At 53.4% G+C, this 19,839-nt stretch overlaps 1 protein-coding gene across 2 annotated transcripts in view; it reads right to left on the bottom strand.

Moving 5' to 3' along the window:
• Positions 1-13,178: 13,178 nt before the first annotated feature.
• The window catches only part of ZCCHC7 (zinc finger CCHC-type containing 7), a 94,257-nt gene continuing 87,596 nt past the window's right edge, over positions 13,179-19,839 (bottom strand). For both annotated transcript variants that reach the window (XM_058044518.1, XM_058044517.1), the window contains exons 9-11: positions 18,602-18,709; positions 14,840-14,957; positions 13,179-14,399 (exon numbers count right to left, since the gene is read on the bottom strand). In XM_058044518.1, coding sequence (XP_057900501.1) covers positions 13,951-14,399; positions 14,840-14,957; positions 18,602-18,709 — 675 coding nt within the window. In that variant the 3' untranslated portion in view covers positions 13,179-13,950. The remainder of the gene's footprint in view (positions 14,400-14,839; positions 14,958-18,601; positions 18,710-19,839) is intronic.

Here is a 19,839-nt window from a genome sequence, read left to right as displayed (position 1 = left end):
TAGAGAGAGGATGCCTACCGAAGGTTTAACAGGATAATAATGGAAACTCATTACTCCTCCCAGAGTCCTGACACAGCCTGAGCGTGATTGGTCACGAAGTGTCCCTGCTGTCCCCACTGTCCCTGCTGTCCCTGTGGTGTCCCCACTGTGCTCAGTGTGCCCAGCCAGGTGACACCCGGGGCCAGGAGGGAGCTCGGGCTGCCAGGCTGCTGCTCCCACAATTACTGATTAAAATTTAAACACGTAAACAGGTTCCCCTGCAGGCAGGAGCAGCACGCTGCTCCTCTGGGATTGCACCTCTAGAGAACCCTGTAAATGGGAATAAACCCACAGCCTGTCCAGGCCCTCTGGAGAGCCCTATAAACAAACAAACAAACAAATAAATATTATTAACTATATATAAATAAATAAACAAACCCACAGCCTGTCCAGGCCCTCTGGAGAGCCCTATAAACAAACAAACAAATAAATAAATATTATTAACTATATATAAATAAATAAACAAACCCACAGCCTGTCCAGGCCCTCTGGATAACCCTGCAAATAAATAAATAAGTAAATAAATAAATAATGAAAAACATATCTATAAAGAAATAAACCCACAGCCTGTCCAGGCCCTCTGGAGAACCCTATAAACAAACAAACAAACAAACAAACAAACAAACAAACAAACAAACAAACAAACATTATTAACTATATATAAATAAATAAACCCACAGCCTGTTCAGGGCCTCTGGAGAACCCTATAAACAAACAAACCAACAAACAGACAAATAAATAAAATTACATAAATAAATAAAAATGTGAAAAAATATATCCATAAAGAAATAAACCCACAGCCTGTCCAGGACCCCTGGTGAACCCTATAAATGGGACTAAACCCACAGCCTGTCGAGGGCCTCTGGAGAACCCAATAAATAAATAAATAAATAAATAAATAAATAAATAAATAAGAATAAATAGATATGAATAAATAAACCCACAGCCTATGCCTACAGGTGACCACTTTCCATAGCTGCCAAAACACAGTTCCCCCTTGGGATGCTCCCGGGGGAGCTCAGGGGCAGGGGCAGAGGGGCAGGCACAGCCATGGAAAGCAGGACAGGGATAACTCTGACTATTCAGGGAAAATGCAGGAGGCAGGCAGGCAGATGGCATGAATATTAGTGCATGGAAATGACGGGCACTCTGAGAATTTCCCAGAGTACTTCCGACTGGTTTAGGCTTGCTTTTATAATTAATTTATGGAAAGCGCTTAAATTGGGAATAAACACAATCTCACAAATCCCTGCTAATCTCTGCCTGTATTTTTGAAATGATACCCTGGAGGTATAGTTCCTCACAATGATTAAACTGCTTTTCTTTTAAGAATTAAAAGGAATTTTTGCACATGCAGTGTGCTCTGGGTGCTCTGGGTGCTGCAGGTGCCCGGGCAGGGCATTTCCCCTCTGCATGCATGCCAAACCTGACCATGTTTCCATTTTGGACTGGTGAAAAACGCCAATCACTTGTTTTTAAAATTTTAGAAGTTTAATAGTAATAAAATGGTTATAAATATAGTAATACAATTACAGTAATAATAATTTGGACAATTTGAATTAGGACAATATGAGACAATAGAAACAAAGAGTTATGGACAATCCGGGTACCTCTTCTGGGCAAAATAAGCCTGAAAAAGAACCTCGTTAACAGAGGATTAACCCTTAAAAGCAACAGCCTGTTGCATATTCATACACCTCATCCACGATGCATAAATTCCATTCAAACGCAGGATTCTGTCTGGGCACTGTCAGCTGCTCCCTCTTAATCCTGACAGTGTCCTCGGTGCGGGAAAAAGTTCATTTCTTCTGATAATGGAGCAATAAATTCTCTTTCTCTGAAAGATTCAGGTGTCCTGTGGCTGCTATCTCACTGCCAGTCCTTTCTTTAAAAAAGTATCCTACATAGCATAGTTTCCATTTTAACATTTTGTTATAACCTAAAACTATATTTAACACACTAAAGAGAATTAATATAGCATTACTTTCTAACACAACACATATAATATTCATTGTAATATTTGCGAAAAGCCAACCATAAAATACATGCATTTTTCACAGGATTCATGTATTTTAATGCAAAATACAACCCTGTGCGTTCTCAGCCTACGACTCTGAAGCACTCAGCTATTAGCATAAGTGTAGAAAGCTCCTCAAAAATGGAAATAAATGTATTTAATTAAGCATCTGCTTTTCCCTGCAGGTGGGAGCCAGGCTCCCTCCGTGGCTGGGGCGTGGGGAGGGTGCTTGGGGCAGGCAGCACGGGGGGTTATATATAAATATAATTATATAAATATAATAATATATATATAATGTATATAATATATATATTTATATTTTATAATGTATATATTTATATTTATTATATAATGTATATAAATTATATATATAATATAATACAATACCGTATGTTATAATACAATACAAGATCATATAATACCATATATATTACATAGGTAAGGTCTATTCTGTAGAGTTATTTATTGCTCTCCTGCTGCACTGATTTGTTCCACCACAACCTTCTCAGGGCTCTCCACGCTTTTTCTTTTTTGCTTAATATTTCCCTCCCACACACGGGAGTGATAGGTTCCAACACAGTTTTTCTGTCCTTCAGGGAAAAAGGGAGAGAGTGTGAAAGACTGAATGCTATCTTTGTTTTCAAAATAATGCTGCACTAATTAAAATGCTTGGAAAGTAGTTCTGCTCCCAGAAGAAATAAACAGTTTTGGCTGTTTTGCCCCATTAGTCGCACATTACTCAGATACGTGTATTTTATAGCACGCGTGCTCACTCACCTGCTCGCTCTGGAAGTCAGATGTGTGTTGGAATATGCACGATGCCCGTTCGAGCCCCTCGCTGCAGGGCAGTGGCTGCGGTGGCCGCAGGGCGCTCGGGGACTGCTGCAATGCTGGGGGACACAGCACACATCGGGGACTCTGCACCTGGCTGCCACCAGAGATTTGGTAACAGGATGCCTTGGCAGAAGCCAAAGGACTTTGAAAATTAGACCTGGATTGCAAGGAGATTCAGTCGGGCAGGTTTACTGGAAAAAGAAAATCCCATCAAACTCTGCAAGGAAGAGATGCTGTTATATGTATAAATTTGTGTATGTGTTTTTAACCTAATCATTGTAGTACACGTCACTAGTCTCCCTAAAATAGAATTTAAATGTTTGTACCCCATAATAAAATGGGATTCTGATCACCGAGTCAGTCTCCCTGTCACCCAGTCTCCATCTCTGTCTCTCTTTGGGTCCGTTTGGTTTTAATGGGGTGACACTCGGTGCCAGCTCTGGGCCATGGCACCAGCCCTGCCCTCCTCCGGGACCTCGTGCCCTGGGGTGGCTGCCAGGAATGGCCCAGGCAGCTCCTGCAGCTCCTGTGCCCGCAGTGCCCAGCTCCAGTGCCCTGGCAGCTCCAGCCCAGCTGTAGTGCCCAGGCAGCTCCAGCAGCTTCCCTGTGCCAGCAGAGCCCCGTTCCAGTGCCCTGGCAGATCCCTGTGCCAGCAGCACCCAGCTGCAGTGCCCAGGCAGCTCCTGCAGCTCCAGTGCCCAGACAGCTCCTGCAGCTCCAGTGCCCTGGCAGCTCCAGCCCAGCTCCAGTGCCCAGACAGCTCCAGCAGCTCCCCCGTGCCAGCAGCACCCAGCTCCAGTGCCCGGGCAGCTCCAGCCCAGCTCCAGTGCCCAGACAGCTCCTGCAGCTCCAGTGCCTAGACAGCTCCAGCAGCTCCTGTGCCAGCAGAGCCCCATTCCAGTGCCCAGGCAGATCCCTGTGCCCGCAGTGCCCAGCTCCAGTGCCCGGGCAGCTCCAGCCCAGCTCCAGTGCCCAGGGTCAGGCCAGGCTCCAGGCTCTGCCCCAAAGGCTCAGCTCTGCCCCCTCCACCAGGCTCTGCGTTCTCAGGGATTTTAGGAAACACTCAGGAATGATCATTGTCTCGCCTCTAAGGGCTGAAGCCTGCCCTGCTGAGGGGAGCAGGCCACCGGAGTTTGGGGCAGGATGGGCCAGGCCATTGCTCTGGTGGCTGTCACCTCCCTGGGTCACCTGGGAGACCTTTGGGAGACTGAGGGAGCCACAGGGAGAGACGGAACCGACTTTGCCAGGTCTCCTGGCGCCTGGGGGACATCCAGAGTGTCTGAGAGCTCACCAGCCGTGGCCAGCACACCCAGATTCCCTCATCTCCCTCTCCTGCCATGTGGAAAACAGCCCACAGCTCCCACCAGCCGAACTGGGGCTGGGTTAGAAATGGAATAACGACCAGGTTCGGGGCTGGTGTTCTCCTGCTGCTTCCCTTCCTCCTGCTGCTGCTCCCAGCTGCTCCCGGAGCCTGCCTGAGCCGAGAGCACGCACCTGGCACGGGCAGGGCAGCGCCCACGGCTGCGGGTGGGAGCTGCTCCCCTGTGCCCGCGCCTGCCAGGCTGCAGCAGCGCCAGGACGGTCCCGTGGGGCTGCCCTGCCCTTGGAGCAGCTCTCAGCGCTCAGCCTGGGCTGGCACAGCTGGCAGAGGGGACGGCGAGCCACACGCTCTGCCTGCCCCAAAGCAGAGGAGCCCCAGCCCCTCGCGTTCCCAGCAGAGCCACATCTCTGCAGCCACCGCTCTCAGGGGCTCTGAGGGTGCCAGGGAGGGACAGGGGGCTGTGCCCGGCCTGCTGTCCCCCGGCAGGGCCAGCTGTGCCCTGTCCCCAGAGCCAGAGCTGAGCCCTGTCCCCATTCAGTGCCAGAGCTGTGCCCTGTCCCCAATAGCCACGGCTGTGCCCTGTCCCCAGGTGCCACACCTGGTGGCCATGCTGCCAGCCACGGGTCCGGCTGAGCTTCTGAGGAACAATGTGCTCCTACTGTATGCTACCAGATTGTACATCAAAACTATTATTTCCAACATCTCTGGCTTAATTGTAAAACTATAATACAAATTGCATTGGGGGTTTGCTGGAGTTAAATTTTAATAGCAAGCCAGCGCCCTTTTAATGACATTTTATACATTTAAATTGGGCATGATCCCTTTGGGAACAGTAATTTTATTCATGGAGATTATGTCTAATTTGAATATAAAAACACCACTAAAAAGATATTGGATTTGCTATTTTTCACTTGCAGCAGCTCCGGAGCCCAATCTTCCCGCCTGGCCGGATGGGAAAGTGCAGGAAGGGCAGGACGGGACCCGTGCGAGCCCCGCTGCCCCCGGGCACCATCCCGGGCACGGGCGCCGGCTCCCCGGGCACGGCTGCGGGCGAGGGCAGCGCCGGATGGAGCCCAGGGCTCTGCTGCGGCCCCGGGTGGAGCCCAGGGCTCTGCTGCGGCCCTGCACGGCTCCTGCTGCAGCTGCGGCCCTGCACGGCTCCTGCTGCGGCTCCTGCACAGCTCCTGCTGCGGCCCTGCACAGCTCCTGCTGCAGCTCCTGCACGGCTCCTGCTGCGGCCCTGCACAGCTCCTGCTGCGGCCCTGCACAGCTCCTGCTGCGGCTCCTGCACAGCTCCTGCTGCAGCTCCTGCACGGCTCCTGCTGCAGCTGCGGCTCCTGCGCAGTTCCCGCTGCAGCTGCCTCCCGCGCTGCCTGTCTCTCTTGTGCTGGAGCTGGGCAGAACATCCCAATTCCAGCGCCACAGCACCGCGGCTCCCGACACACCGGCAGGGCTGTCCCGTGCCCCTCGGGGCTCAGGAGGGTCCGGCTGCCCGGGCTGTGCCCAGCAGAGTCCCGGGTTGACGGCTCAGCTCTGCAGGGCTGTCCGCAGCCCGCGCTCTCCCTGCCCGGGCACGGGGACCCTCCGGGGCTGGCGGCGCTTTGGGGAGCGAGGAACGGCGGCACGGTACGGCCCAGCCGGGCCCGGCACGGAGCGGCACGGAGCGGCGGGGCCGGGCACCGGGGGCTCCTGCAGCGGCCGGGATCCCCGCCAGGAGGACGCGGAGCCGGGGGCTCAGCCCGCCGTGTGTCCGTGCGGGGCCGGAGGAGCGGGGCCGGTGCCCGCTGCTCCCGAGCCGGGCCCGTGCGGGACTGCGGGGCACCGGCACCGGGCGGGCTGAGCCCCCGCACCCCGGAGCGGCGCCTTCCCCCGGCAGCGCCCCCGGCTCCCCGGGCCGAGCCCCGGCGGCGAGCGGGAGCCCCGGAGGAGAGCGGGGTGCAGGAGCCCCGGAGGAGAGCGGGAGCCCCGGAGGAGAGCGGGAGCCCCGGAGGAGTGCAGGGTGCGGGAGCCCCGGAGGAGGGCGGGAGCCCCGGAGGAGAGCGGGAGCCCCGGAGGAGGGCAGGGTGCAGCCGCGTCCGGCGGCGCCGCCCGGGCCGAGCCCCCGCACCCGCGGCGATAACGGCGCTGCCGGGCCCCGCACGGAGCCGCAGCCTCATCTCCGAGAGCGGATAAACTGTTTGGCCTTTGGACAAGATTATTTCCGTTCAGAACACGATTGTTATCACTTAATTGAAAATAATTATCCAATGCAAATTGGGTTCAAGTTGGCAGCTGAACTGAGGAGACGGCGCATTTCCAGCAGTCCTGGGCAGGGCCGAGGGCGAGGCTGGGGCTGCAGCGGGGGACGCTCCGGGGCAATGTCCCCTCTGCAGCGCCCGCACCCTCCGGGACCGGGAGGGCCGAAATGCCCCGGGGTGTCACGGACCGGGGCGCTCCGGTTTGCGCGGCCGTGGCAGGGGCAGGGCGGGCTCCGGGCTGCCCGGTGCCCTCGCTCAGGGCTGACAGTGCCAGCCCGTGCCCGCCGGCTCTGTCTGAGCCCCGGCCGGGGCACACGGGGGATGCGGGGCTGGCAGAGCTGCAGCCCGTCCCACGGAGCGCCGGCCGGGCCGTGGAGAGCTCTGCAGAAAGCAGCAGGAGCAGCCCCTGGAGCTCTGACCCAGCCAGGCACCGAAACCGCGGCTGGGCTGCTCCTGTCGTGCTGGCCTCGCTCCGGCCCGGGGCCATCAATCAGCCCGTGGCTCCAAAGGCCACCTGTGTCCGTGCGCTCCGGCCAGCGCAGAGAGGAGCAGGCGCGTCCCTGAAACCGCCCCATGCCAAGCGCTGGTGCTGCTGAGCCCTCCTGTCCTGCCCTGGCTGGGGCAGCCCGAGCTCCTCCTGCCCGGCCCTGCCTCTGCTCCCTCTGCCCCGTTTCCCGTCTGGACGGATTTGGACCTTCCCGAATGCACACAATGCCCCTGCCAGTGCACAAATACACCACAGAACGCCGCCTTTCCACAACGGTATTCCTATCATTTGACCAGACTGGCACAAGGTTAATTAAAAAAAAAAAAAAAACAAAAAAAAAAAAAAAACCCAAAAAACAATGTTTAAATGCCGTTTCATCAGGAGAAGTGCAAAATACCTCTGCAAGAATTTCTGCCAGGACTTTTCAAACCTTGCAAAGCACAATTAGACACAGTCAAATATTGTCCTGGTTAAAGACTATTAGTTTTCCTTACATTTGTCATGAATTAATTTTTTCCGGCTGTATCAACAGTGTTTCCTTTATAAATACAACGGGCTCCTTTACATTGAAAAATTAAATTTGCTCTGATAATGAACTGAGGGGCTAATAATCATTTTGCAATGCAAAAAAAGTGCAATTACTGGCTGCTGTGCCCTGCGGTGCCTGGTGGGCTGTCACTGACCCGCTGTGCCCTCATCACCCCTGTGCCATGTGCGAGGAGCAGGATGGCAGTGCCACCCTCGCTGGCACCCCCAGGGCTGGGGATGAGCCCAGGTGTGCTCAGGGTCCCCAGGGAGCTGCTCAGAGACACGTGGGGTGCAACAAGGTCTGCAGAGGGACTGAGGCTGCAGGAGAACACAGTGTGGGTAAATGAGGGTAATGTAGAGTGTGATCTGATCCCCCGAGGAGCTGCAGCTGGAGCCTATTACTATTGGAGTAGGAATCCCAATATTACCAGTTAGATTGTGCCTGGGCCAGTCTGACCCTCGCTGCTGGGCCAGAGGCGGCAGCTGCGGTGTATCACCCCAGAGATACCTTGGCTTGCTGGTGGTTGCAGCTGGGCACTGAACAAGTCCAGGCTTGTTAGGAACCCCGTTTACCTCAGGAGGAATGGCTTCAGGCGATGGTGAAGAGGAAGGAGACGGATTCTGCCGGGGGGTTATATCCAGAGCTTTATTCCATGGTTACAGAGGTCTGAATGTAGGCAACAGCTCCAACAGAATCCCAACTGCATGCTCTGATCACCTTTTTAAGCTCAGGGACAGGGGAGGGGAGGGACAGGTGAGCCACCAACCAGGTGAGAGGGGCAGGGTCTCAGGGGAAGATGACACCCAGACAGGCCAATGACCTCTGGGCATAGGGGCATCCTTTGAACCTGACCAACCACACGATGGCTCTGCTGGAATGTTCAGCCTGATTGACAGGACTCACTCAGCAAGGGGGCGAGGGGGAAGGGAGAGAGGTACAGGCAACCCTGGGAAGGGACCCGGAAGTTTAAAACAGGCTATTACAACACACCGCAACATATTACTAAAGACTAGGAGCAGGTAACAGGCAACACCTGCCGCCAATAAGAGCTAGTGGCATAAAAGAGTGGAGTGGTGGGAACTGGAGTCGGAGGGCAGCTGCAGGGACCAGGAACAGCCAGTGCCCAGAGGAGCTGCCTACAGAACACATCGAGGAGGTACAGAGCTCTGGTAATATGGAATCCTTGCGATATAATGGTAATAGAACTGTTGTAGTATATAAGACAACATCCATGTGCTTTCCACTTAGGCAAAGTTGTGGTCGTGTGCTGCGTCTGGCAGGAATGCAGTTAATTTTTTTTTCCATTGGCTAGTAAGACAACAAATGAACTGCTGTGATATCTAAGGCAGCACGGGGCCAGCCTGGCACTGTGGGCTGCTGGTGCTGGCTGCGGCCTGGCCCTGGACGTGTGTGGGTGGTTAATGATGGTCCCCGCAGGCTGAACAGCAGCTGGACAGACAGACTGATGTTTTGAGATGGACTTTGGGGAAAGGAGCACTTCAAGGAAGAGCCAGGCCTGTCCAATGCACAAAGACACGTCCAGCTCCCCCCCACAGGTGTGCCATGGACACAGACACCTCAAATCACAGCTCTCCTTCTCTCCTCAACCTCTCTGTGCAACAAATGATGGACCCAACACTCCCTGCTCCCCTCTTCACTCCTGGGACAGCTGCTCCCATTACCCAACAAGGCTCTGACCTCCTGGTCCCCCCATCGTGTCTGCTCTGCAGCGATGGCTCTGAGCTGCAGCCTTCATTTATTCACGCCGTGTAGGTTTCCTCAGGCTGCCTCACCAGTGCACAGCAGCTGTGACCTCCAGACACCGTCCTCTCCTGGGATGAGCATGTTTTCCCGCCCCAGGCATCTCTGCAGTGAGGACTGACACTTCTCTGAAGGAGGGGGGAGCAGTGACAGCCTGAGGAGCGCTCTGGTTTAATGGGATGGAGCAGAGCTCCGTGGAAGCAGCTCAGCTGCCAGGCCTGGCAGTGTGGGATTCCAGCACAGCACTGCCCTCCCACAGCACCTGACATGGTGCTGGGAAATCCAGCCCTTCTTCCATTTTCCTTGTGCTCTCCTCCTCGCTGAACGTAACCAATCTCCCGCTGCTTTGTTCTGGTGCTGAACTCCCTGAGCTCCATCAGCTGCCCACAGGAGCCTTGAGGGCGTGCTGGTGGCCCTGGTGACAGCTGGAGCTGGACACAACCTGCTTTGCTCCAAGGTTTATGTCACTCCTGATTCACCCAGGTGCTTTCCAGCACCAAGCCAGCCCTGTCCCTGTCTCCTCTCTGGTGGCACTATCCTGAGCTGCCAGCTCTGCCCTGAGTGCCCTCTGGGTGCAGATTTCTGCACAGCCTGACACTGGTCAGTCCTGGAGCTGATGTGCTCCCTGCCAGGACCCAAGCTCAGCCCAGGCTGGATGTGCCCCTGCAGGACCTTGTTGCTTTTCCCACAGTGCTGCTCCCTGCCAGCTGGGCCCTGGAGGATGCTCCCTCACCCAGATCCCATCTGCTTCCAGGGTGCTGCTTCCCTTTTTTCCCTTCCCATGCCCTGAAAATCATGCTTCCCCCATCTTTTACTCCCTGTCCTGTAATCAGAAGCAGCAGGCATCTCCCAGAGCACAGCTCTGTAGGGCTGGCTGCCTGCAGGACACCCAGAGCGAGACAGAGCAGAAACTCTCCAGAGCAGAAACCCATTCTGATTTAGGTGAAATGTACATCTTTGGGTCTGTGGCTGGAAAACACAGCTATGCAGCCTGACTGCAAAGGCCTAGGCTCAGGGAAACTGCTTCAGTGAAGGACAGAGAGAAGGGGGGAGACAGAGGGTGATAGAGAGAGACAGAGACTGCTGTGAGAGCAGGCCAGCCTGACCTAGGAATTCTTCCTGATAAAGAAGAACCAGCAGCGAATGTCACTGAAATTTGTAAAATGACTATGTATGAACCTATTGTGAAACTGTATGCAGATGTATTTGAGAGGAGGAGAAAAAGGGACCTGAAGTTCCCAGAAGTACACGTGGCTTTTAAGGAGAGCAATCTCCACATGCGTCCAGTGCTGCAATAATGAGCACACCAGCTTTACAACTTTCACAAAGTTGTGGAGCTTTTGGCTCTCTCAGCAGAACAGGAGGCAGCTCCCCACAGGGCCATGCAGGAGCTGACAGGTGTGCGGGCAGGCAGGTACCACAGGAGCTGCAGCCAGGCTGGGTCTCTCTGAGCTCTGTGTGAGCCTCTGTGCCTCAGCTGCTGCCACCCCCTTGCCAGGGCAGGCAGGCTCTGCCCAGCTGTGCCCGGCAGCCTTTGAACAGCCCACAGCAGTGCCCAGGGGTCCATGCTCCTGCCCGAGCCCTCCGGGCAGCAGAGAAAGGCCAGGGCTCCCCTGGGCTGGTACCGCCACGCTGGCAGGGACCTGGGGCTCGGGGCAGTCAGGATGAGCTCCCACCTGAGCTCTGCACTGCACCTCTGCACTGCACAGGTACTGGAAAAATACCAATATAGCTGGGTGGGACGTGCCTTGGCTTATCTGGCCCTTGCTGCTGAACCAAACAGCGGCAGCTGTGGTGTTTCACCCCACAGACACCTTTGGCTGTGGATGTGTGGTGTTTTAGCCCACAGACACCTTTGGCTGTGGGTGTGTGGTGTTTCACCCCACAAACACCTTTGGCTGCTGGGTGTGTGGTGTTTCACCCCACAGACGCCTTTGGCTGGTGGGTGTGTGGTGTTTCACCCCGCAGACACCTTTGGCTGCTGGGTGTGTGGTGTTTCACCCCACAGACACCTTTGGCTGGCTGGGTGTGTGGTGTTTTAGCCCACAGACACCTTTGGCTGGTGGGTGTGTGGGGTTTCACCCCACAGACACCTTTGGCTGTGGGTGTGTGGGGTTTCACCCCACAGACACCTTTGGCTGCTGGGTGTGTGGTGTTTCACCCCACAGACACCTTTGGCTGTGGGTGTGTGGTGTTTCACCCCACAGACACCTTTGGCTGCTGGGTGTGTGGGGTTTCACCCCACAGACACCTTTGGCTGGTGGGTGTGTGGTGTTTTAGCCCACAGACGCCTTTGGCTGGCTGGGTGTGAGGTGTTTCACCCCACAGACACCTTTGGCTGCTGGGTGTGTGGTGTTTCACCCCACAGACACCTTTGGCTGCTGGGTGTGTGGGGTTTCACCCCACAGGCACCTTTGGCTGGCTGGGTGTGAGGTGTTTCACCCCACAGACACCTTTGGCTGCTGGGTGTGTGGTGTTTCACCCCACAGACACCTTTGGCTGCTGGGTGTGTGGTGTTTCACCCCACAGACACCTTTGGCTGTGGGTGTGTGGTGTTTCACCCCACAGACACCTTTGGCTGTGGGTGTGTGGTGTTTCACCCCACAGGCACCTTTGGCTGGCTGGATGCTGCAGCTGAGCACGTGGAGACAATCCAGGCTTGAGGAGCTCAGGTTTCCCTTGGTGGAGAAGCTTTAAGGCGATGGTGAAGGAAAGGAGTCGGTTCTGATGGAGGGTTTGGATCCAGAGCTTTATTCTGGCCCACAGGCCTCTGAATGCAGCAGCTCCTCCAACAGAACTCCCTGGGCCCGTGGTTGCTGCTCCTTTAACCCTGGGCAGAGGGGCAGGGAAGGGGCAGGGAGCCACCAAGCAGGGACAGGAGGGGAGGGACAAAGGGACAAAGGACACCTGGATGGCCCAACGTTCTCCAGGGGTGGAGGGCATCTTTGGAATTCAACGCCCGTCTGGAACGCCAGGAGTGACAGACAGTGCTGGGAGGGGAAAGGAGAGGCTGACACACCTGGCTGGGAATCATCATGGGAGGGACCCGAGGTTCTGGGGTAAACCTGAAATGACAACCCAGCACCCAGGGATGTGCCCAGGCACCGCTCTGAGTGCAGGACATGCACTCCCCTCCAGAGAAGCCAGCTGGCCACAGCAAGCACTGCAAACAGCCCTCCTCCTGTCTGCCAGGTGTGTGCTGCTTTGGATACAGGCTCAAAGTGACTTCTGCTCAAAACACAGAATTCAAAACTGAAAAGGGGTGCACAACACAGCAACAGGGAAAAGAGCTGTTTCTATGTTATAAACAAGTCTTTTCAGGGGTGGAATTAACTTAGTATTTTTCCATAAGGCTAAAACTGATTTTCTTCTCAGTATCATCAGGAATTTTTCAATCAAGTAATAAATGAAGGTAAGCATAACTTATTTTTTGTTGCCAAGGACATGCTGAAGCAAAGCTAGACATCAGGTTTACAAATACTATGTATGTATATATCACAAATACCTCTGAAACAGGATGACATGGTCACCAGAACACCTGTGGCCCCACTGCTGAGTCTGCTTAACACAAACCTGACGAATTTAGGGAGCTCTGTGATGGGATAACACTGCCACAATGAGAGTCCTCACATTTTTCTTGGGTGCCTTTCCAGATGCCCTTTCAGGGTATCAAGAGTCTCTAATTTAACTCGGGAGGGGAGGAGCTGCACCTCAGTGACACTGTGCTGTCACCCTCAGCTGCTCACTGGGGACAGGTACAGCACAGAGCACCTCACACAGCAGCAGGGTACAGATCATTCCCTTTTCACAACACTAGAGTATAAACGCATTACTTTTTCCTTTACTCTTGGCAGTGGTGATGCAGGAAAGAGAACATGATGCTGTTTTCAATTATGTTTGGAATGCAAGGAAATGAGGAACAAACCCATTCTCTTCATATTTCTCATGTAAAGTTTTATTTGCATTAGTCCTTTGATAAAGCATTTTACTCTTACAAACCTTAAAACGACATGCTGAATTCCAGTGTACAAAAATAACTGTCTTTAAAAAAAATTTAATTTTAGCACAGTGTGACTGGAACCAAGTATGTTCTTAATGCTCCACTCCTTTTTCCTCCAGCACATGACAAGGAACAAGGACAGACTGCGTGGGAGAAGTGAACGGTGCTCCAGGCCCAGCTGCTCACTCCTGCTCTGCTGACCAGCTGGCCAGCACAGGGTGGATCCCCAAAGCTGAGCCCGGAGGGTGCGGGCTGCATGGCCCTGCTGTGGAGAGGGAGCGGGGCACTGCTGCACCCCAGGCTGTCCCTGCCCGGGGAGGGAACTGCCCCGGCCCTCCTGCTGCCTGAGGGATGTGCTCTGCACCCACCCTCCTGCTGCCGTGCCCACATCTCCTGGCATTGGCCCCAGAGGCGCTGTGCTCCAACAGCACAGCCACAACTCGCTGCTGAGCAAACGATCCCTGCCAAGCCCAGCGTGCCCCCACAGCCCCAAGCAAGGAAAATGAATGTACAGCATATGGTAGAAGCCCTGGCAGGAGCTGTGGGTGCTGCTGCCAGGGGTGGCCCACAGAGATGGACAGGTGCCCGTGGCTGTGGAGAGGGACAGCGAGGGTGGTGGTGCCCAGCAGGCCGGGACAGGGACGGACTCCAGTTCATGTGCTAGGAGAGGGACAGGAGTAAAGAGAAGGCAGAGCCAGAGCAAGGAATGCCAGTGCTACCTGCCGTCACCAGGATTTCTGCTTGGACTTCTTCTTCCTCTGTTTTATAAGGAACAGATTGTCCCTGCTGTCGGGACTGGCAATTTTCTGCTTTTTCCAATTCTTCTTCCTTTTGGCACCTTCTGGGGGCTGGTGCACGCTGAGAGCCTTGCAGCCTGGGGGTGCCTGGGGCAGGGCCCTGCGCTGGGCCCTGCTGCCCTTGCAGCCCTGCTGCTTGTGCCCCCGAGGGAAATCCTCAGGGTCTGCGTGGATCCCAGCAGCCCTCCTCTGCCTCTCCTCCTGGGCCTTCTTCACCCGCTTCACCTTCATCTTCTTGTGCTGCTCGCTGCTCCTGCGGGGCGGGCCCTGCTGCTCTTTCCAGAGTTTGCTCTTTTTCTTGTGGCTGGGCACCTCGAGCTGCTCCTCCTGCAGGGGCGTTTCGGGCTGCTCGGGCAGGAGGCCAGCTTCCTGCAGGTCTGCAAAGCAGAGGGGATTACTGGATTATTTCTGTACCTAACGACCCTACAGCTGGGCACCTGAGCCATCACACCTCTCCTCTGTATGAAGTTAAACAACAATTTATCTCTGGCAGATTTCTTCACTGTGGGTTTTTTCAGTCATCAGGCTAGAATCTTAGCAAATCTTGATTTAATCCCCTTCCTCCTATTTCATGGCACTTTTAATGTCAGCAGATTTTTCAGAATTAAAACATTTGACAATGCTCTCTGAGTGACTTTGACACAGTCAATTTCCATGATAGACATAGATGAGTAAAGTCACAAATCTTTTACTACCAACAGGCTACCTGTTCAAATCCACACAGCTTTTCCCAACACATGGAAGTAATCCCACAATGCTCCCAAAAAGCACAAACAGAGGCTGGAAGGTGGGAGGGATGTCCCAAACCACACCGTACCTGCCACCTTTCTTTTCAACCTGTTGGCTCTCCTCCTGATGTCGCACTCATCATCGTAGTAGTAGACGAAGGGAGAAGTGGGGAACATGTTCCCCTGCATCCTCTTCTCTGAGCACTCCTGCAAAACACATTCAGGTCACTAGAGCTGCCTGAGGTGGGATTTCCTGGAGTGAAATGGGCCAGGCCTGCAGGTTCTGCTCTGTCCTTGTGGCATTCTCATGACCAGCTTGTGATTCTCCTGCACACACTGGTGCTGTCTGAGCACACAGAAGGAATTTCCTGCCGTTGCCTCACACCTGTAGTACCCACAGAACGGGCCGTGATGGCCAGGTGAGCTGCTGGCAGAGCTACTGGGCACAGGGACAGGGCAGTCCCGCTGCCAGGCAGGACCCAGCACTGCTGTGTGCACACACCTGGCCCCTCAGAGGCACACACAGGGCCCTGGCAGGGCAGCCTGGCCCCTGGGATCCTTGGCACGAGGCTCCTGCAGCCCAAAGGGGACAGGGGAGCAGCCACGGGCAGCCAGAGCCCGCTCACGGCCAGGGTGGGTGTCACTGTGTCACTGTGTGCCACCCCCTCACAGGGACAGACCACAGGCAACGCCTGCTGCAGGCTGCTGTCAACACAGCACGCTGCAGGGGTAGGGTTTTCTGTTTCTAACGAAAGGGGAAAAAGAAGGGCAGGATGTCAGAACTCAGTACATCCCTCAGGGTGTCCTGAGTTGCCAGGACCCTGCCAGGGGGCTCGGACACCCTGGCACACAGCCCAGAACACCTGTGGGTTTGATTACAACCCATGGAGCAAATTACCAGCTTTGTGTGAAGACCTGAAAGCCACAGAAGTTTAAGTAGTGTAGTAATAAAATTAGTTTAAGTAGTGTAATAATAAAATTATCACAAGGTGAAAAAGTAGATTTTAAGGTTTTTAGAACAGGGGTTATGGGGACAAGATGGAGGGACTTGGGCGTGTCCAGCCTTTCTTCTTCTCTACCTCCATCTTCTGCTGTGATGTTGGCACTTTTGGATTGGTTTAGAGTAGAAGCTCAGTGTCTAACACACGTGATGGGTATTGGAAAGTAATTGTAAACATGTTATGCGTAGTTTGTGGTATAAAGAGATAACACCACCTCAGGGGCAGGCAGAGTGCCTGGAATTGTCCTGCTGGATGGACCTGGGCAGGGCAGGAGAAAAATTTTTATAGATAAGAAACAATAAACAACTCTGAGACTGAGAACTGAAGAGCCCTGACTCCTTCTTCAAATGTGGGGCCCGAAACAGAGCCTGTTGACACGTGTCAGGGCTGCAATAACCTGCAACCTCCCGAGAGCAGGAGAGCCCTGAACAGAGAGCTGGGGCCAGGACGGCGCTGACTCTGGCATCATGTGCATGCCAGCCTATTCCCCAACACCTGCAACAGGAATGTAAGTTTTTCACTGCTGTGCACGCAGTTTGATCCACGTCTTGAGAGCCAGGCTAACAGGAACATTTCCTATGATTCTGCCTTTTATCTCAGTGCCATGATATTGACAGGTGCTTTATTCTCCTTTATCCTCCTTGTAAATTGTCTGTTACCTGCTGTGCTTTGCTTCACCATTTTTCTCTTCTTAGATACTGCCGAGATCATAGAAACATAGAATCGCACAACGGCTTGGCTTGGTAGGGACTTTAAAGATCATCCCATCCCATCCCAGCCCGTCTGTGGGCAAGAACACCTTCCTGCCACTGCCCCAGGTGCTGCAAGCCGTGTCCAGCCTGGCCTTGGGCACTGCCAGGGCCTGCCCACCCTGCCAGGGAACGATTCCTCCACTGTCTGTCACTGTGAAACCATTCCAGCAGCACCTGGGCCTCTCCAATCTGCAGGAGCTGTCAGCAGCTCTCACTCACCTGCTGCCTGCCCCACGGCACCAGCAGCTTTCCTGCGTGTGCTGCTGCTGCCACTCAGTGCCACCCTGGCAGCCCCTGGCCCTGCCTGCTCCTCTGTCCCTTCCAGAGGCACAGCACATCACAGATGCAGTTTTAATGTGTCTTGCATTTCTCAGCTTCTTTTTGGTATTTGCTTGCCTGAAATTTAGTGAAGAACCGGTTTTCCTGCATGTGTTTTGCCTGTTTTTGGGAATGGTTGTGCACATGGGAAGATGCGGTATCTCTGTCCCCTTGTGTTGCTATTGGCCTATCCCCTTTCACTCAGCCCTTGCTCAGGCTGTTTCTGCTCCTTGTACACTACTACAAATACTTTATTATCTTCCTGAACTTTGAGAGACGTAAAATGTCCACAAGTTGCTTTCCTCCCTTTCTGATTTTGTACAGTTCCTACCAGTTCTAATCTAATTATTTTTACATCAGCCTTAATAATGACTTAAATAATCGATTTACAGCAACCCCTAATAATTACTCATTACTCTTACAACAGCCTTGTATCTATGTGTGTCCGTCTTCCTCCAGTGCCATTTTTTGGACAGTTTAATAGAAGTGAACCAAACTCAAGGCCCAAACTTTTAACAAAATGCACTGGATAGTTGAATGGGCTGACACACAAGAGCAGGCAGAAGGGAAGAGAGGAATTTGCTGGCAATTTGCTGTTTCTAAGCCACAGGAAAAAATAAGCTTAACCCATCCAATGCATGATTAACATTCATTTTCTAGAATATTTGTGGCTTGGCTCCTGCACTTATTCCATAAAAGAACAACCCTATTATTTGCTCTGTATTGGTAAGTGCAGGTACTGAAGCCACTTAAGGCTCATGATGTCTCCTTCACCAGGCTGCACCTTACAGAAGGACAATGCTAAACTTCGGTCAGATGTTGACCTAAACCAGGAAACTACAAGTAAGGATCATCACAAGGCAGGCAGAAATTGAAGATTCCCAAAACAGCACTCAAATAGTTGAGCTGAGTGTGGTAAAAAACCTGACACGATGTTGAATGTGGGGAAAAAAAGAAAGGAGGAAGCAAAGCTGTATCCAGCAACTGTTTCCAATGAATATTCTTTCTCCCAGGCAGTCTCAAATCAATGAACCTCCCTAGGAGAGACAGCAGCCGTTACCTGCCTCCCTTTCTCTGAATTAGGTGGGTGGGATCCCTTTACGCACTGGCCTCCCCCGAGGCTGGTCACACTCCTCTTGTGGCACACACACCAGTGTGGCTCTTGCAGCTCTTCCCTCCAGCCCCACACAGACAGCGTGTGTTACAGGTGGATAATGAGATGATTGACTCTCACAATTAAAAGATAACTATCATGTGAATATTAAGAGAAGCTTTAGTGATGTATAGTTATGTACAGTTACGTTATTGCAGTTTAGACGTCCTCTGTTCTCCCCATAGTTCCCTTTCCCCCCTGTATTGTTGCCATCACACAGCCGAGGCTGTCTAGGACAGGTACAAAGAGGCTGCACAGGTGTCCCTTGCATGGGGCAGGGGGGAACGGCAAAGCTTGGGGGTGCTTAGGGCGTGCAGATGGCAACACCTGACCTGCAATCCAGTGACAAGAAAGCAGTTTCCACTGATAAATGGCAAAGAAGAGCAAACTGACAGAATCTGGGAGGGGCCAGGGCTGCCTGATGGAACCCCAGGGGTATAAAAGACCGAGCACCCATCCTGCAGATGAACCCGCCGCGCGGAGTGCACGAGGGGCAGTTCCCAGCACTGCAGCTTTTCCCGCTGCAGCCCTCTGCTGTGTTTTTGCCCAGGTTTGATAAGCCCGTGTCGGTGAGCAGCTGCCTGTCCCGCCCAGGGACGGTCTGCCCCCGGGGGCGCCCAGACTCACGTATCCCAGGTGTCCCTGGCGGGAGCAGTTGTAGCAGTAGACGGAGACCGCGCGCTCCGAGGGCGAGGGCGAGGGCGAGCCGGCCGCCTGGATGGGTCCTGGCTTGGTCTGCAGGGGAAACGGGCAGCAGTTAGCTCTGGCAGCACTCTGAGCGCTGAATTAAAAATAAATTACAATTACATAAATGCTATTTTAATAAGCCTAGATCAATACATTCCTGCTTGCCGTTGGAATACTGAGTTTGAAAAAGCAGCAGCAGCTTGGCACTACTGTAATTCTGTAGAGCGAGGTTCAGGCTGAGCATCACAAATGAGTTGGGAAGGGGCATCACTGGCATCTTGTCCACCAGGCCGTGTTATTTCAGCTCTGAATGCAAACTGCTCCTTTATCTGTCCCCTCCTCCTTGTGTGCCAGCCCCTCTCCTCTCACAGGGGCTGTCAGACACACCTGGGGAGGCACAATGCCATGGCCACAGAGGGAATGGGACACCAGTCCCATATTCCACAGCACAGACATGTAGAGTTAGCCATTCCTGTAGTTAAATTTTGTAACAATGGTTTTTCAGGCCGTAGATCTCAGAGAGAGGCCGAGTAGGAATCTATGATAGAATTTGTTTTATTTTTAGGGTTGTGTTTTGTTTTAGGGGATGCTGGCACAGGCAGGCACCAGGACTGGCAAGGGATGCAGGAATCCTGCCCAAAAGCTGTGGGGCTTAGGAGCCACCTTACTGAACTCTGCGTGTTTCCTTCTCTCTGGGGCTAAAGAGGCATGGAAAAGTGGCCCTGATTTCGCAGAAAATTGTAGAAAATTTGTAGAAAATTTGTATTTGGCAAAGCTCGTTGCAGGAATGGCTTTTTTCTTTAAACGTGTGTTGCCATGCTCTTCTGCTGTGGGAGCCACTGCGCTCTCAGTCGGAGCTTCCAAAAGAATGACAGCAATGTTTGTAAAATAGGCAGGAACAAGAGGAACCTTCCAGTGTTGCTCTTTGTGAATCTGATCACACTTGCAGTGTCACCTTACTGTGAACTCCCCAGCCCTGGGTTTAAATGTGTGTTTCAGAGTCATGTTCTTTAGCTCACACCCACGCACCAGGAGGGGCCTGAGGGAAGACTAAGATGACTGACACATCCAACAGTGATTTGTGACAAAAGGTGGGGAAACAAGGAAAGGGAAAAAGGACCACCTATAAAACAATCCGTGTATTTCCCATCCATGTCTCACAGCAAGAGGTCTCCAGC

The sequence above is a fragment of the Melospiza georgiana genome, chromosome Z (assembly GCF_028018845.1).
Source record: "Melospiza georgiana isolate bMelGeo1 chromosome Z, bMelGeo1.pri, whole genome shotgun sequence".
In the NCBI taxonomy this organism is placed as follows: domain Eukaryota; kingdom Metazoa; phylum Chordata; class Aves; order Passeriformes; family Passerellidae; genus Melospiza; species Melospiza georgiana.
The sequence above is the reverse complement of the archived record's forward strand: the minus strand, read 5'-3'. Positions and strand labels throughout refer to the sequence as shown.